The 18,670-nt window shown below is 43.8% G+C and overlaps 1 protein-coding gene across 14 annotated transcripts in view; it reads right to left on the bottom strand.

Moving 5' to 3' along the window:
- DMD (dystrophin) overlaps window positions 1–18,670 on the bottom strand; it is a 3,940,859-nt gene that overhangs the window by 280,215 nt on the left and 3,641,974 nt on the right. The window contains exon 1 of one of the 14 annotated variants that reach the window (XM_073664729.1): window positions 1,786–1,823. The exons of the other annotated variants lie outside the window; for them this stretch is intronic. Within the exon in view, the coding sequence (XP_073520830.1) occupies window positions 1,786–1,808 (23 nt within the window). The 5' untranslated portion in view covers window positions 1,809–1,823. Of the gene's footprint in view, window positions 1–1,785; window positions 1,824–18,670 lie in introns of those variants that run through there. 14 annotated transcript variants of the gene reach the window in all.

Raw genomic sequence — 18,670 nt, 5'->3', positions numbered from 1 at the left:
ATCAACGGGTGGCGTAGTCGGACACTAATACCATCATACCAATAACTGCCACTTAGTTTGACCACCCTGGGCACGGACCGGGTCACCGCCACAAGAAGACTACTACCCCCATCGGATCCGGTTCCGGGTATTCCCCGCGCGCGCAACGCTACATACAACATGGCCCAGGGGGCGCGTCATGTACACCAGCACAGCAAATCATACGACGAGCCCAGGATCTCAGAAAGTCAGGAAATTCTGAGCTGGACTGTGGACTAGGGTTCGTTAAGTGATCCGCTCATCTCTAATTATGATTCATCTTTGGTTTCCAAGATTAGTAAATTTGTCTTTTTTTATAGAAGCAGTGAAATGCCTGTCCATGGGTTTTACTTGATATTTGCAGCTCATCCCCACTTAAATGGACTTTATGACCAGACATTAAATGCCTATCTTTGTGGATAAATATAGAATCATTGGGAATCCAACCAGTGAGATCCCCACCGATTAATGGACTGTAGGTTCTGATCCCCCACTCTTTTTTACTTCCTCCAGCAATGAATGGAGCAGTGGCTATGATTGCTTAATGTCTGTAGGACTGATAAAGATAACAGCCCATTGTGTGTGTGCGACCATGCCACTCCATTCATTTCTTGGGGAAGTGATGAAGAATTGTGGATCAGGACTCAAGTTCTTATTATTTATGGTGGTCTGAGACGTGTTATAGCAGTATTCTTTAAATAACTGATAAATATCTTTTATGGTAAAACCCATTTAAGTGAATGAACCCCAATTGCAATATTTCAAGGCTAGACACAGTACATGGACAATCGTGGACAGCATTTTTCCACTATTACATTAAATGAAAAAAAAAAAGAGGAATCTCTAACAAGCTTGCATAAGTTTGCCAGTGTTTTAGTCATTTCAGGTTTTACACTAGAGAAGCTTGCAAAGAGGAACATTGAGGTCTACTAAACTCAGCTCACAAGTCCATAGCGGAATATCATTTAGTTGCATGTAAGGTGTTCTTCATGTAATATCACGAGCTATATCTAGCAGTGATGCAGAAGCAATATGAAATTTCTGCTAGGAGGAAGAAAGTGACATTAAAAAGAAATCAATCTTTCTGTTGACACATTCACATACAGACAGTTCTAACATCAGTAATTAGCAAGGGCAGAAAGCATGGAGAGCCTTGTGTTTGCAGGCATTTTCCTAATCCATGGTGTGTGATGATATCATGCCGCATTTCTCTAGAGATTTACACTTCATAGCACACCTTGGGTGTGTAAGAGAAGATAAATCCATAACTCACTCTTAGCCCTTTATTCTCCTATAAACAGGGAGACATTAGGCTCTTTGATCTTCATTTGACTCCTGGCCAGCTGGGAACTACTTGTCAAGGTGGTTCACTGTGTAAATTTGTTGTGCTGAGCGTGGGCAAATAGATCATAATGCCTTAGATTTCCTTCAGGAACATGGCGAGCTCTGTACAAAGTGCTGTTTACTGCTCACCTCCTAACAAGGAACACAAACATTAGCGCAAGAATAGTTTTTGTATGTAGTTGATAATTGGAAACCATTTCATAGTTGATCACTTATCTTTAGTATAACTATGGGAAGATGCCAATGGTCGGTATTCAGTATGATTTTTCAAGACAATTAGATTGCGAACAAAAGGATCAGGCATGTTAAAAGCAACAATTCCTTCTGAATAGTAGAAAAACTGTAGGGGAACAGAAGCGCACAAGACCATCGGGAAATATCCTTTTGGGTACAAAGAAAGTACTGTAAAAGCAAGGTGCTCACCTGAGCAGGTTGTGTGCAGGCATAACTCCTATGAACACCTGAAAATATCAGCTGCTTCCGCCTCGTGGCTGGGGGATGATCTCCTCCAGGATAGTTACCCAATTTGGATGATAAAACGATACTAGGATGAACTGCTGTAATGAAGAATCCTTAGGGTAAAAATGAGTTGAACGTTTTTTATTTCCACAATGCGTTTCAGCATTGGACTAGTGTCTTTTTCAAGTGAAAAAAACATTTGCATACTTAATATCCCTAAGGATTCTTCACTACAGCAGCACAGCCTAATATTATTTTATCGTCCAAATTGGTCATTCCTTCTGAATGTCAGAGGCACCCCATACACATAAGATGAATGACTGGACCAACCAAAATCAACAGGTTTGGCTGACATTATTGTAATGTGTATGACCAGCTTTAGTTCTATCACAATATTTGGGGATTAAACAATATAATATACAATATAATAACTATATAATATATAGAACTATTTATTAGCATGTGGTGAAGCACTGTGGAAATCCAATGGCCAGAAGAGCATGAGAAGGACAGAGCAAGGTCATAGATAAGGCCCTTGGGGGTGTAACATACCTGGCGGCGTCCTTGCATGGTGGTCCATCTCCCACTGTGCAAGAGGGCGCACTTGATCTCCTGTCCAGAATGTCTCTCTGGCTTCCCTCCATGCTGTCTGTTTGTGTCTGTTTCTGCTGCTTAAGGGCGGCGCCCGATCACTTCCTGCCTTTTGTACCTGCTGTGGGTCACACCCCTTGTGCGTCCTCAGCCTATTGCTGTCTGTCACTTGGTATATAGCTCGGCAGCTCCCTTCTATCCCTGCCTGAGCATAGTGTTTCCTTCAGTGTGTGCTTGCACTCTGAAGGTGCCAGGTCCCGTCTCTTGTCTCCTGCTTCTTGTATCAGTTCCCGTGTCTGAACTGAGTCCTGTATGTCTCCTGCTTTGCGGTCTCAGCTCCCGTGTCTGAACTGAGTCCTGTAAGTCTCCTGCTTTGCGGTATCAGCTCCCGTGTCTGAACTGTGTCCTTTTTGTGTTCTCTGGTCTGTCCTGTCTGAACACGCTCCTTGCCTGTTCGTTCCGCCTTCTAGTGGCCGATTTCCTAGACCCGCTCCTGCGTCTGGTCTGGCCTGTCTGAACACGCTCCTTGCCTGTTCGTTTCGCCTCTCTGGGGGCCGTATTCCCAGACCCGCTCCTGTATCCCTCTGCAGTGTCGGTCTCCTCCGTACACTCAGTTCCAGTCTGAACTCTCTCCTGTCCTTTACCTGTTTTGCCTCTATGTCCGTTCCCTTCCTTTTTCTGCAGAGTCTGAACTCTTACCTAACTCCTGCTTGTTGTCTCTGCAAGTACTGTGTGAGTATCTGGCTCTGTCTTTCCCTTCCTGTCTGTTCCGTGTGAACAGAGCCCTGTCCTCCCTGCTCAGCCTTGTCTGCACTCTAGCTGTGCTTGCCTGTAACCCTCTGCCTGTATTGTTCCTGAGTCCCGGTGTGTACTGGGTCCTATCCCGCCTGTGTTCCTACCTGCTAGTGCCTCCCTGTCTGCACTCTAGCTGTGCTTGCCTTTACCCCCCTGCCTGCATACCAGTCGTGCCTGCCTATACCCACCAGTCTGTGTGCCAGCCTACCAGCCTGTTCCTGTATTCCCCTGTGTGGGTCAACAGCCGTGTCTGGGGTCTGTCCTGGAGTAGCACCTGGTCCCTCTGCTCGGTTCCTCCTTGGTGCACTGGCGTCGTATGCCGTCGTGCGACCCTGGTCGGATCGGGTGAATACTTAGTCACGCCCCTCCAGGCATTCACTCTCCGGCACGGTCCAGTGGAATCACTACAATCACACGCACACGCCGCTTAGCCCGGGCGTGTGCATAACAGGGGGCAGTAGTTGCTTGAAACAATGGGACTAAAACCTCTAGGGGTAGGCATAGTCTAGAGATGACCATTCACAGGAGTTGGAGACTGGAGTTATAAAGCTAGACACAATACTCAAGCAATTCCTAGAGTTGGGGTCGATTTAAACAGACTGACAGGCCACACTAAATATGTATTGATTGGTGGTAGTTTTATAGCCTGTTTACACAGACAGACCATAGTAAATGATGTTCACTGAGCCATCAGTAAAAGAGCTCTCAGTGGGCATAGGCAGCCATTGTTCTCGGTAGCAGAGGTCCAGTTTACACAATTGATGATGAACCACCAAGAACAATGATCTTTTGCGCTGCATAAAAGATCGTTTCACCCAATGGACAAGTGTTTTGCTAAATCATTGGGTGATCAGCAGCCTATTTGCAATATAAGATTATCATGAACGAGTGTTCTAAAGAACACTCATGCAAGATAATCTTTCGGTGTCAATGCAACCTTACAAGATGGCTTTCACATGAGCAGCCTTGGCTATCTTAGTTTCTTAGATCAGGGCGAATTCAGCTGCAAAACAGCAGCCTCTAGAGGTAAGGACTGAAAATTCAGTGTACAACATCAGCCATTAGCGGTTAATCAGCAGGACAGCCAAATCCTGTCAATGTAGTTCTGTGGGTGCATGTGGAATGTCATGTGTTCAGCTCCACAATTTTGGGCTACAGAATAAAGACATGCAAAAAAAGAACATTGATATTAGTTTTATCTGAATTTCTGTCAGTATTAACATGTCATTTTAATTTTTGCACATAGTCCTTACCCTACCATGTTAATGGTGCAAAGCAGCTCATATGCAAGATCTTATGACAATTAAATGAATGTCTCCAGAAACACTTAAAACTCCATTTCTCATTTATTTCTATTAAAGAGGTTGTCTACTACACTACATAATACCCCCATTTATTTAAACAGTGGATAGAAGATTTTTTGTAATCACCTTGCATTGTTTTTGTTGCCTGGGAGCGGCGCTGTCGCTGACCGCTCTCTAGGCATCATGTGACCCCGGCTGCAGCCAGGCGTGACCCGGTGACGCGCTCCCCCCCTGGTTGACGGGCTGTGGGCGAGATTTCACCGCACGTCACAGCCCAGCATCCAACGCACGCTTTCCCTCTCCTCTGCATTTGTTTGGAAATCACATGCTGCATGGTGGGATGTGATGTGCGGGGAAACCCTGCCCACAGCTCATCAATCGGGGGGGGAGCGCGTCACTGGGTCATGCCCGGCTGCAGCCGGAACTTGACGTGACATCAGCAGATGTCAACCGAGGCTGCAGCCGGGGGTCACGTGATCCCTGTGAGCAGGCATCGATAGCGCCGCTCACAGGCAACAAAAACAATGGAAGGTAATTATAAAAAATCTTCTTTCCACTGTTTAAATAGATGGGGGCATCATGTAGTGTATTGGACAACCTCTTTAAGGTTGGTATAAAATAAATGTTTTACCATTTCTGTATGTTCTGTACTGTATTATTGATCTTTTCATGTGGGGTCACTTTTTCTCAATGGCTTCCAAGCCATATTTCCTTGCAAAAACTATACTTCACCAATCCAACAAAACATCCATAGCACTAATCACTTTGAGGTTTTCAGACTGGCCAGTCTAAGCACAAGAATATCTTCCAATAAGCCCGGGCTTTGGCACAATAATTGGACCAAAAGTCCATGTTAAGATATCCTATAAGTAGAACTTACTTTGGAGCCAATCATTTGCCACTGGGCTCTGTGTCTTCTGATTCACAAATAACCTATTAGCCCCACTGTAATTGATGACTTATCCAGTGTGTGCAATGCGAATGATAAAGGTTACAGTCTTTACGACTATGCACCTCTTTTTTTATACATACTAGCAATTCAGTCCCTAGTATTATCACATATTTTTCCGGTTTAGATTAGACTGGGATCCCTCATCCGGAACTATTTCTGGCTTTATTGTGCTCCCTCCTGCTTTATTCTACTCACTACAGTTATATCTGTAAGGAGACTATCTGTGGTCACCGAGACAGAAAGTGATGTAATTTCATTGACAGATGGAGACGGGAGGACAAAACGGCGAATGAACTGCACTCCGAAGATCAAGTATATGGATGTGGTGCATTCCTCCTTGTGCGCTTGGTCCATGTCACCTACACAATGCAAAAACCAAATGATAAAAAGCAGGGTCTGTATTGCTGAGGACTCAGAGCATCAAGCCATTTTGGTAACTTATTACATCACTCACATGATCAGGAAAGGTTGCATTTCAATATCTTCATCATGCTGCTTGACACCTGGTGAGTCCTCAGAAATACAGGACATGTACAGCACCATAATCGTGCAGTTGACGTCATTGCAGCCATCTTTATGTGTCTATGACAGTTAGCTAAAGGTATAGAATGATTTATTTTGACAGTACTTTATTCTACAGCTGCCCAGCACTTGCAGCACTTGCAGCTCATCTAAGGAAAATAAAAATAGCGATATACACAGTATATATATATTTTTTATTTAGAATTTCATCTTTTATAATCCAAAGTTTGCTTATTCCTGGAAATGGTCATTTTCTAGATATTAATACTTGAGATAAAATGCTAGCAGATAGCCCATCCCAGGACAGTGACTGTAATAGAAAATTTATCCACTTAAAGTGAACCTGTCACTAAATTTTTTAGTATTTAATTTCAAAGCACAAGTAAAAATATCAATAATTTCACCAAAAAATTATAAGCAAGGTATATAACCAAGTAGGAGAAAAACTCCCTTTCTTGGCACCAGCCTCTCATTTAACTGAGCCAACCTCATTTTACGTTGCCTCCAGGGGAATCCCCAAGCTCCTCTGCTGCCATCACTCTTCCATGATGCATTGCACCAAGGGACAGTGATCAGAAATCTGTGGTCTGCTCTCTGTAACTAATACTAGAGCTGCTCAGCTAGGGGTGAGATGCAGTGCAGGATCGCTGGGCTACTTTATACATTGCCAGTGAGTCAGCAGTACCCCAGCGATCTTGCCCTTCATCTGCTGGGGCAGCACAATCAGCTCTGTATCTGCCCAGGTCCTGTAACTCCTCCATAACTCACCAGGCACTGAGCCATAGTGCGGCCCCTCATTTCCTCCTTCCACCTCCCTCTTCTGTGGTAAAGCCTTGCACCATGTTCTTGCTGTTGGCTTCCTAGTCCCCCTACACACTATGCAGCACTGAAGTTCATATCTCCTGAAGACTCCTTCAGCCTGTGGGGTAGTGATTGTGCCCCTCCCTCACTTTGTGACAGCAAGCAGGGCTGAGAGGAGAGATGTGGGAAACAGAAACTACCTACTGAAAAAAGCTATGTGCCAGACAAGAGGGGATTATAATATATTTATTTCCAGTTTCTGTATAAGGCCAGTGTATGTGTAGTTGTGTGTGTATAAACGTGTCAAATGTTTGCATATATGTGGAGAGTGCATGCATGAGTGTATGTAAGAACTGTATGTAAACGTGTGCAGTATGTGTAAATATATAATGTGTGTGTGTATACATACAGTTAGGTCCATATATATTTTGACAGAGACAACATTTTTCTAATTTTGGTTCTAGACATTACCACAATGAATTTTAAACCAAACAATTCAGATGCAGTTGAAGTTCAGACTTTCAGCTTTCATTTGAGGGTATACACATCAAAATTGGATGAAGGGTTTAGGAGTTTCAGCTCCTTAACATGTGCCACCCTGTTTTTAAAGGGACCAAAAGTAATTGGACAGATTAAATAATTGTAAATAAAATGTTCATTTCTAGTACTTGGTTGAAAACCCTTTGTTGGCAATGACTGTCTGAAGTCTTGAACTCATGGACATCACCAGACGCTGTGTTTCCTCTTTTTTGATGCTCTGCCAGGCCTTCATTGCGGTGGTTTTCAGTTGCTGTTTGTTTGTGGGCCTTTCTGTCTGAAGTTTAGTCTTTAACAAGTGAAATGCATGCTCAATTGGGTTGAGATCAGGTGACTGACTTGGCCATTCCAGAATATTCCACTTCTTTGCTTTAATAAACTCCTGGGTTGCTTTGGCTTTATGTTTTGGGTCATTGTCCATCTGTAATATGAAACGACGACCAATCAGTTTGGCTGCATTTGGCTGGATCTGAGCACACAGTATGGCTCTGAATACATCAGAATTCATTTGGCTGCTTCTGTCCTGTGTCACATCATCAATAAACACTAGTGACCCAGTGCCACTGGCAGCCATGCATGCCCAAGCCATCACACTGCCTCCACCGTGTTTTACAGATGATGTGGTATGCTTTGGATCATGAACTGTACCACGCTTTCGCCATACTTTTCTCTTTCCATCATTCTGGTAGAGGTTGATCTTGGTTTCATCTGTCCAAAGAATGTTCTTCCAGAACTGTGCTGGCTTTTTTAGATGTTTTTTAGCAAAGTCCAGTCTAGCCTTTTTCTTCTTGATGCTTATGAGTGGCTTGCACTGTGCAGTTAACCCTCTGTATTTACTTTCATGCAGTCTTCTCTTTATGGTAGATTTGGATATTGATACGCCTACCTCCTGGAGAGTGTTGCTCACTTGTTTGGCTGTTGTGAAGGGGTTTCTCTTCACCATGGAGATTATTCTGCGATCATCCACCACTGTTGTCTTCCGTGGGCGCCCAGGTCTTTTTGCATTGATGAGTTCACCAGTGCTTTCTTTCTTTCTCAGGATGTACCAAACTGTAGATTTTGCCACTCCTAATATTGTAGCAATTTCTCGGATGGGTTTTTTCTGTTTTTGCAGCTTAAGGATGGCTTGTTTCACCTGCATGGAGAGCTCCTTTGACCGCATGTTTACTTCACACCAAAACCTTCCAAATGCAAGCACCACACCTCAAATCAACTCCAGGCCTTTTATCAGCTTAATTGAGAATGACATAACGAAGGGATTGCCCACACCTGTCCATGAAATAGCCTTGGAGTCAATTGTCCAATTACTTTTGGTCCCTTTAAAAACAGGGTGGCACATGTTAAGGAGCTGAAACTCCTAAACCCTTCATCCAATTTTAATGTGGATACCCTAAAATGAAAGCTGAAAGTCTGAACTTCAACTGCATCTGAATTGTTTTGTTTAAAATTCATTGTGGTAATGTCTAGAACCAAAATTAGAAAATTGATGTCTCTGTCCAAATATATATGGACCTAACTGTATCTGTGTGTATATATATATATATATATGTGTATGTGTCAGTGCGTGCATGCGCCCCCCCCCCCCCACACACACACATACACACGCTCACTGGAGTGCTGCATCAATATATAATTATATTATATATAATTATATGATAATATACAGTATATATACCTACCTACTTACCTACCTACCTGGACATATACACAGTCACACTTGCTGTGATTACTCTGTAGCCTTTTCTCTGGGTCTACACACAGTATATACAGTATAGATAGAAAGACCCTTTATTTACACTTTTCGTGTTTCTATAACTGTACAGTTTGGTAAATGAGCTGAATGGGTATGTGCCCACAATCTGGAATAGCAGCGTTTTGGACACAGCTCACCTGCGCTGCGTCCAAATCGCTGCGTACTATGATACAAGCACAGTGGAGGGATTTATAGAAATCTCATGCCCACTGTGCTCCTATTTGATGCCGCCTAAACTCACCCGTGGTGTGCGTTTAGGAGCCACAGCATGTCAACTATCTGCAGTGGAGACGCTAAGCTCCGCAACAGAAATTTCCACGATAGAATGTGGATTTACCTGCGGGATTAGAATGCAGCGAAAATACGGTGCTTCCAAAGCGCTGCTATAGCCTGATCGTGGGCACATAGCCTTAGGGCTGGTAAACAGCTGCTGACCAGAGGCGCTGCCAAGCAACCAGCCTAGAATCTGGGGGGCGTGTCTCATTAGAACACACCACGCTGAGCAGCCAATCTCAAGATGCTGGCTCACATATAATTCACCTAATAATAGTCATTATTCTTCCAAAAGTAATCCATTTCAAGTTAATTTCTACAGTCTCCTTATTGTAATATACCATACTATGTGTGAAGGCATAGGTCCTCTTTAAGGGCAGAGGTTCCAGGACAATGACTGCAATGCATACATATAAATGTTCAAGAAAATAACTTAGCGGAATGAGGAACCTTTCTTTTCCCCCCACTTGATACAGCCCATATCATGCTGTACATTCCTGTCCAGCGCTTTGATGTGGGTGCTGACTGTGAATGTACCAGGAGCTGTTCTCCGCTACACCGGTGAGTGAGAGGCAAGGCATCGTTCTCCCTTAACCCCCAACCTCTGTCTGGTGAGTGTGGGCAACAGTGTCTTTTACAGAATAAGTAGTTAGGTGTCAAGTTCCCTCTATTGGACAACTTATATGAACGCCTTAATACGCCTTGAGGTCATCCAACCACAAGGTGGCAGTATTTTGGTTACAAACCAACACAACAGGTGCTAATGTATTGTAGACAGTCAGCAAGATGGCATCTGCTGCCGAAATGTCCGAGATGGAGGAAAGTGTCACTGAGGTACCTGGCTTCAGTGATGTGACACCTGAAAAAGGCTCCCGCACTTATAGGATGCTGAGAGGTTTTGGTTTAGTGGAGCAGTATGGGTTCAGGTGTCAGGAATGATTGGTAAGTTATGGGCGGGACTGGTCATCCCCATCCTCCAATCCAGAAAGTGCACCTAGGTTAAAAGAGCAGCTGAGCTGAGGATATTGTGAAAGGGTGAACCCTGTACAACTGTATGGACTGTTTTGCTTTGCCTTATGCTGAACGACCGTTTATCTGTTTTGCTGGAAAAGATGTATGAACTTTAATAAATCTGCCTAAGAAACTGTCATACCTGTGTGAATGCTACCTAATGCCTACCTGAGCGAATCCCTACAGTATATGTATATACTCTATATGAGCGAATCCCTACAGTATATGTATATACTCTATACATATATATACAGTTAGGTCCATATATATTTGGACAGAGACAACAATTTTCTAATTTTGGTTCTAGACATTATCACAATGAATTTTAAACAAAACAATTCAGATGCAGTTGAAATTCAGACTTTCAGCTTTCATTTGAGGGTATCCACATTAAAATTAGATGAAGGGTTTAGAAGTTTCAGCTCCTTAACATGTGGCACCCTGTTTTTAAAGGGACCAAAAGTAATTGGACAATTGACTCCAAGGCTATTTCATGGACAGGTGTGGGCAATCCCTTCGTTATGTCATTCTCAATTAAGCAGATAAAAGGCCTGGAGTTGATTTGAGGTGTGGTGCTTGCATTTGGAAGGTTTTGCTGTGAAGTAAACATGTGGTCAAAGGAGCTCTCCATGCAGGTGAAACAAGCCATCCTTAAGCTGCAAAAACAGAAAAAACCCATCCGAGAAATTGCTACAATATTAGGAGTGGCGAAATCTACAGTTTGGTACATCCTGAGCAAGAAAGAAAGCACTGGTGAACTCATCAATGCAAAAAGACCTGGGCGCCCACGGAAGACAACAGTGGTGGATGATCGCAGAATAATCTCCATGGTGAAGAGAAACCCCTTCACAACAGCCAACCAAGTGAACAACACTCTCCAGGAGGTAGGCGTATCAATATCCAAATCTACCATAAAGAGAAGACTGCATGAAAGTCAATACAGAGGGTTCACTGCACGGTGCAAGCCACTCATAAGCATCAAGAAGAAAAAGGCTAGACTGGACTTTGCTAAAAAAAATCTAAAAAAGCCAGCACAGTTCTGGAAGAACATTCTTTGGACAGATGAAACCAAGATCAACCTCTACCAGAATGATGGAAAGAGAAAAGTATGGCGAAGGCGTGGTACAGCTCATGATCCAAAGCATACCACATCATCTGTAAAACACGGCGGAGGCAGTGTGATGGCTTGGGCATGCATGGCTGCCAGTGGCACTGGGTCACTAGTGTTTATTGATGATGTGACACAGGACAGAAGCAGCCGAATGAATTCTGATGTATTCAGAGCCATTTTGTGTGCTCAGATTCAGCCAAATGCAGCCAAACTGATTGGTCGTTGTTTGATACTACAGATGGACAATGACCCAAAACATAAAGCCAAAGCATCCATGAGTTTATAAAAGCAAAGAAGTGGAATATTCTTGAATGGCCAAGTCAGTCACCTGACCTCAACCCAATTGAGCATGCATTTCACTTGTTAAAGTCTAAACTCCAGACAAAAAGTCCCACAAACAAACAGCAACTGAAAACCACCGCAGTGAAGGCTTGACAGAGCATCAAGAAGGAGGAAACACAGCATCTGGTGATGTCCATGAGTTCAAGGCAGTCATTGCCAAGAAAGGGTTTTCAACCAAGTACTAGAAATGAACATTTCATTTACAATTATTTAATCTGTCCAATTACTTTTGGTCCCTTTAAAAACAGGGTGGCACATGTTAAGGAGCTGAAACTCCTAAACCCTTCATTCAATTTTGATGTGGATACCCTCAAATGAAAGCTGAAAGTCTGAACTTCAACTGCATCTGAATTGTTTTGTTTAAAATTCATTGTGGTAATGTCTAGAACCAAAATTAGAAAAATGTTGTCTCTGTCCAAATATATATGGACCTAACTGTATGCACTATTTAAACGTACAAACATTAGATAAGATTTTCACTCATGTACTATACCAAAGTTTTAAGAATCAAGACTCTCATATAATGAGAATATGTGGCAATATAAATCACAACTGGGCACCTTAAAGGGAACCTGTCACTTGCTTCATACTGCCCATGAATTAGATCCTGGTGGCACGATTGCACTAGGTATGTTTTACTATGCTTCTCTCTGCTCTACTCTAGTTGACTGGCAGGTCTCCTTGTGTCTACGTAGGGAGAGACTTGTCAATTACATGGATCAGAGCAGGGAGAAGCCGGCTGGGAGCTGGGCTGGACTAGTCTCATCTCTGCCTACGTTCCCTGGCCATGGATCTTCAATCCATGTTTTCTCTGAAACATCAGAGCTTTTCAGAGTAAGACAAACTGCAATCATGCCCCAGGCTCTGAATGATGCTGCCAGTTGTCTTGGGCGACATGAATCGAGTAACAGGCTCCCATTAAGGTCCGTTTACACAAGCAGATAATCATTAAAATGATAAGTAACAATCAGAAACCAATGGCAGAAAGTGTTCATAGTGCAGGAGAACTGGGTTAGAAATCATTTATTAGCGTTTTAATCCTTTCATCAAACACTGTGCAATGTGTCCACACGGACAGATAATCTGAAGTGCAGGTGTGTTCAACATCGCACAAAAAGGCAATTATTCTGTGGTAGACACTACTTTGTTAAAGAAGCACTCCCACTAGCTTTTTTATTCAGTAAATGTGTGTACATGCATGTAATGTAGTGTGTGTATTAATATACTCACTTATCGCCACCTTCTCTGGTGTACAGTTCTTCTCTGCTTCTCTGTGATGTCACCACTCTGCAGACTGGCCGGCTCATGCTGCGTTCTGCGTCAGAACGAGGCTGTCACGGGTGTGTCAGAGGTAACAGACAGTTGCATTTGGTTGCAGGAGATCTCTACGTTTGGCATTACAGACATCTTCTTAGAGGCTGTCTCTAGGACCCAGCGGCTATCTCCCTCTGGCTAATTAACTCCTTGGCTTGGGTGTATAAATACCTGATGTGTTCTAGAGGGAGGTGCCGGCGATATTCATTATTCCTTGTGAAGGCTTAGCAAGAGCAGTACCTTTTCCTCTCTGGAGCTTGAGGACGTGTTTGTGCATTTGTCTGGAGTCATCTAAAGCTAAGCACTTTTCCCCTGTTTGTCCTTCCTTGTTGTCTATAGTATTTAGTGGCGATCGACTAGTGCTCATCTCCTCCCTTCGCTAGCTTGAGCCAAATGCCAGGGAAAGACAGGGCGAGGTACGCAAGCAGGGAGTGGCTAAGAGCCAATGCAGTGACGTTAGGGGAGACAGGGTGATGGTAGATCAACCTAGGAGGTCTCAACTCCCCCCTTTCCCTAGAGTCTGGGCTCCCTTTCCCTCTTCCCTTTGTGTTGCACTAAGTCTTTCCCACACCTTGCGTGACATAGTCTCCATAGGATATCATTTTAAAATCGTGCATAGAACATAGAGTGAGCCGCAATTGTGGTGACGTCACTGAGAAGCAGAGAAGAACGTCGCTGGACACCGGAGAAAGCAGCGGTAGGCGAGAATATTGATAAACTCACTACATTACATGCATGTGCACACATTTACTGAATAACAAAGTTAGTGGGAGTGCTTCTTTAACCCCTTAAGCCCCGGAGCATTTTTCGTTTTTGCATTTTCGTTTTTGCTCCCCTTGTTCCCAGAGCCATAGCGTTTTTATTTTTTGGTCAATATGGCCATGTGAGGGCTTATTTTTTGCGGGACGAGTTGTACTTTTCAAAGCCATTACTAGTTTTATCACATTCTGTACGGGAAAACGGGAAAAAAATTCCAAGTGCGGTAAAATTGCAAAAAAAGTGCAATACCACAGTTGTTTTTTATTTATTTTTTTTACTATGTTCACTGAATGCTAAAACTGACCTTCTCTTCTTATTCTACAGGTAATTACGAGTTCATAGACACCAAACATGTATAGGTTCTTTTATATTTAAGTGGTGAAAAAAAATTCCAAAATTTGGTAAAAAAAAAAATAAAAAAATAGCGCCATTTTCTAAGACCCGTAGCGTCTCCATTTTTCAGGATCTGGGGCTGGTTGAGGGCTTATTTTTTGCGTGCCGGGCTGACGTTTTTATTGATACCATTTGGGGGTAGATCCGATGTTTTGATCGCCCGTTATTGCATTTTATTGCAATTTTGCAGCGACCAAAAAACGTAATTCTGGCGTTTAGAATTTTTTTCTCGTTACGCCGTTTACCGATCGGAATAATTCTTTTTTTATATTGATAGATCGGGCGATTCTGAACGCGGCGATACCAAATATGTGTATGTGGGTTTTTTTTTTATATATTTTATTTTGAATGGGGTGAAAGGGGGGTGATTTAAACTTTTATATTTTTTTATTTTTTTTTATATTTTTAAAAACTTTTTTATTTTACTTTTTGCATGCTTCTATAGTCTCCATAGGAGACTAGAAGCAGCAACTGTCCGATCGCCTCTGCTACATACAGGGGACGAGCAGGTCCCCTGCATGCAGCAGAAATGGTCCTGTGTTATGAGCGCCGACCACTAGGTGGCGCTCATAGCGACAAGATCATGACAACCACAGGCGTCTGCTGCAGACCCTGGGTTGTCATGCACGCCCATCGGCGACCCGCGATCACGTGACGGGGTCGCCGGTGGGCGGGGCTTATGACGCGCTACCCGGAAGCGCGCGTTAAATGCTGCTGTCGGAGATTGACAGCAGCATTTAACTGGTTAACAGCCGCGGGTGGATCGCGATTCCACCCGCGGCTGTTGCGGGCACATGTCAGCTGTAAGAATCAGCTGACATGTGCTCGGTTCAGTGAGGGCTCAGCGCCGGAGCCCTCACTGAACCGGCGGTACGCAAAAGTGCGTACTAATACGTCCCCGGTATGTAAGGGGTTAATGCCCCTTTTCTTCAGCAATGTTCTCAATGCAGTGTTCTGCACAGAAAAGTTTGTCTAGAGCAAAGTTTCTCAAACCCAGTCCTCATGGCCCCCCAACACATCATGTTTTCAGGATTTCTTTTGTATTGCATAGGTGCAGTTTCTGATGCCTTAATAATAGGCCTCTGCTGTCTTCAGTTCTGCATACTCAGGAACAGTAGCACACATCCCAGGGGACACCCGGTTCATTTCAACACTTAACAGTTTACTTGACAGTTGCAGCACATCAGATTGTATCCCGCAGTATTGGGCACAGGACCCTCCGTTTCTTGTTTCAGTAGCACAGTACATTTCCCGCTTTCCTTTCCATCTGAACTATCCCTGCTGTAACAGTTTTTCAGCCCCAGATATTTTCCGTCAGGCCCCACAGTATTGCCGAGATCCGCAACCTTTCCCTCACGAAGTTCTATGTCCAACTTCCCCTGTACAGAAGGGGTGTCTGCACTCTCCATAGCCACCGACTCGAGCTTTGAGCTCCGGACGTTGCAGGAATATCCGTAGGGAGTTTGGTAAGGCCTCATACCACTCAGCACAACTTGTACTTGCTTCTAATACCCGCCCACTGCACCTTGAACTCCCCCTAGTAACTGTCACCAATGCACTCCTTCACTAACTGACTAAACCAGGAAATGGTTTCCTATTATTGGCCCTAACCCCTCCCACTTTGGGCTGGACCAATCATTAACTATCTCTTTACTCTGTCTGCCTCAGTAGTCTGTTGCTTGGCAAACCTTAACCTTTCACCTACTAACTACAGTCACTATCTATTAACAGTATGCACTAAGCATATTACACTTACAATGCCTGTCACAGTCTAATGTGCTCTATGTCCTAAACTCTAAACTATATCCTATACTTTCCCTACACCTGAGCTGACAGCATGTTACTCACAATAGGCATTACCTTTACAGTATTTGCACAGCAGCATCAGTGCCTTACATCACTATAGATTAGTTACAATACATTACTAAAAACTGCATGACACAGTTCACATTTCACATGGCACAATAAAACGCAGTAAAACTGCACATCACTATTCTTATAATACGACGCTGTCTTCAGGGGTAGGGACAGGGCACTCCACACCGTTACACTGATAGGGAATTTAGATTGTGAGCAATGGGGACAGCGATGACAATATCTGTAAAGCGCTGAAAAATATATGGTACTATATAAGTAATGCATAATAAATAATAAAATTCAAAAGTCTAATAGACCATTGCCTTGTGTTACTGTAAACCCAAAACACAAGTATTCTGATGAATTTACCATGTTTTAACTTTACTAATAGTAACTTTACTTTATTTCAGCGTTATTAACACAGAATGGATAAAATAAGCATAATAAACATTACCGCATAGAAGTACTCATGCAGATCTGTGATTTTCTGCCTTAAATATTACCAAACTGTGTTTTAAGATATCAGATGCTAATTAAAAAAACATTAATGATTTCCATAAAATAATTTAAACAAAATGGAGTTAAAAGGTTAATGTGCAATTCTCACACATCTCATAAAAGCAGGATCATTACTTGAATATTGAATTGACTCTTATTTGAAGACAATGATATCTGCAGACAAGACTTCATGGCGACATATAGGTAAGTGCAATACAAAACTATTTTTTGGATTATGCTTATGCACCTGAAACAAACTTACAAGTCCTATTATACTTAAAATACGGGATATAAGTTGGAAGACGCTCAGTATTAAAAGCCATGTAACCTATAAGACGTATCTAGTTTATATTATTTCCAGGAATGATTGCAACTTACAAGTAAGGTTAAAGATACATCAAGAGCTCATGACCTGTGCTGGAGACAATGAACTTGCTACCAAGGCTGAGCTGAAACAATAGCCAGGAATCTAGTAAACTAATGAAAAGGGACAAATGATTGCCATAGAGAGAAGAAGGGTGGTAGAAATATGCCCTTAAACACCAGTGCCGGTAATTAGATTTATACTTGGTTATGTATTAATTGGTTTAGCACACAGACTTTCTGCTATTAGGTAAAAGGATTTAAGTGCTAGTGTAATGTGACGTGAGATGGTAGTGACGCGCCCCCTGGGCCAGTGTTGTTGGGGATACCCGGAGCCGGATCAGATGGGGGTTGTAGTCTCCGAGTGGCTGTGACCCGGTCCGTGCCCAGGGTGTCAAGCTCAGTGTGTGGCAGTCCTTACTGATGTTACTAAAGTTCTTTATGTCGACTACGCCACCCGTTGAATTGCGGTCACTACGGCCGCCGCTGCAGCAGGGTCCGCTGAGGCTGATGGTGTTTGTGCAGCTTAGGTAGTATAACCCCCAACGGGAGGGGTATAGCCTCAGGGGGTCAGGTGCAGAGGATGGTGGTTGTGGAAGTGCAGGGAAGATGGTAATGAGAGTCAGAGTCGGGTTGTGCAGTTCAGGGTTCTTTACTTACTGCTGTTCTTGTACCGGTCACTCCGGCCTTGAGTGACCACCCGAGCCGTGCTGCGTCCACCAGGTCCTGGACTCGGCCAACCCCCAAGTAGTTCTGGAGCGTGGTTCTGAGCTCCCTTTCTGTCCTGTCCTCGTCTCTGGCCTTCCCCACCAGGGATCCACCTATGTCCGGCTCCCTCGGGCCTCTTGTTGGCGAACCCTTGCCTCTGGGTTCCCTGACCCTATGCGTGGTCTGCCTTCCGGGTGGATTTGGTGGGTGGCCGTGGCAGATGCTGCCCACGGCCTCCGGTCTCTGGCTGAGGTATGCTGTAGCCCCCACCAGTTTGGGATCCGGTACCCTGTTGCCAACTCTTCACCCTGTGATTGTATTTGGGTTCTCAGAGTTCCTTCTTTCTCCCCCTCTGGGTCTTTCGTTCTCTCCTCTCTCACTCTGGGCCTTGGGGCTGCTCTGCTCTTCTGCTCTCTTCCACTGCTCTGCAAAGACTCACAGACTGACTGACTGTGGCTGACTGACTGACTGACTCTGATCTTAGATGGTTCCCATCTTTTATACTCCCTCTATGTGTGAGCTCAGGTGTCCAGCACCCAATGAGCTCCTAGCACTACCCAGACTGCTCCCCCTATCTGCCCCTACACTACTGGGATGGTCCACCCCCCTCCCACTCCAGCCAAGGACAGACTCGATCGTACCTGCACATTTCTAAGTGGGAGTACCGTTGGTCTGCCCTCCGGAAATGGGATGTGTGTAGTGCATGCAGCTAACTGAGCTCAGTTCCACACTCCATCCTTACCCGGGAGTGGAATATCACACCTCTGGGTTGAGGTGCAATACCCCTGTAGCAGCCGAATCCTCAGGGTGCTACATTCCCCCCTGGTAAATCACAGCACGTCCTCGGGCTGTAAGATATAAACATCCACAAACATACAATTTTTTTCATAAAACATCAACATATAAACATATAAAACATCACATATATTATCAGCAATAAACTTTTCATATAAACTTTTCATAAA

The sequence above is a fragment of the Phyllobates terribilis genome, unplaced genomic scaffold (genome assembly GCF_046119375.1).
Source record: "Phyllobates terribilis strain yellow unplaced genomic scaffold, ASM4611937v1 Scaffold_2__4_contigs__length_985480577, whole genome shotgun sequence".
NCBI classification, from domain to species: domain Eukaryota; kingdom Metazoa; phylum Chordata; class Amphibia; order Anura; family Dendrobatidae; genus Phyllobates; species Phyllobates terribilis.
Note: the sequence above shows the minus strand (reverse complement) of the source record. Positions and strands in the feature narration are given on the sequence as shown.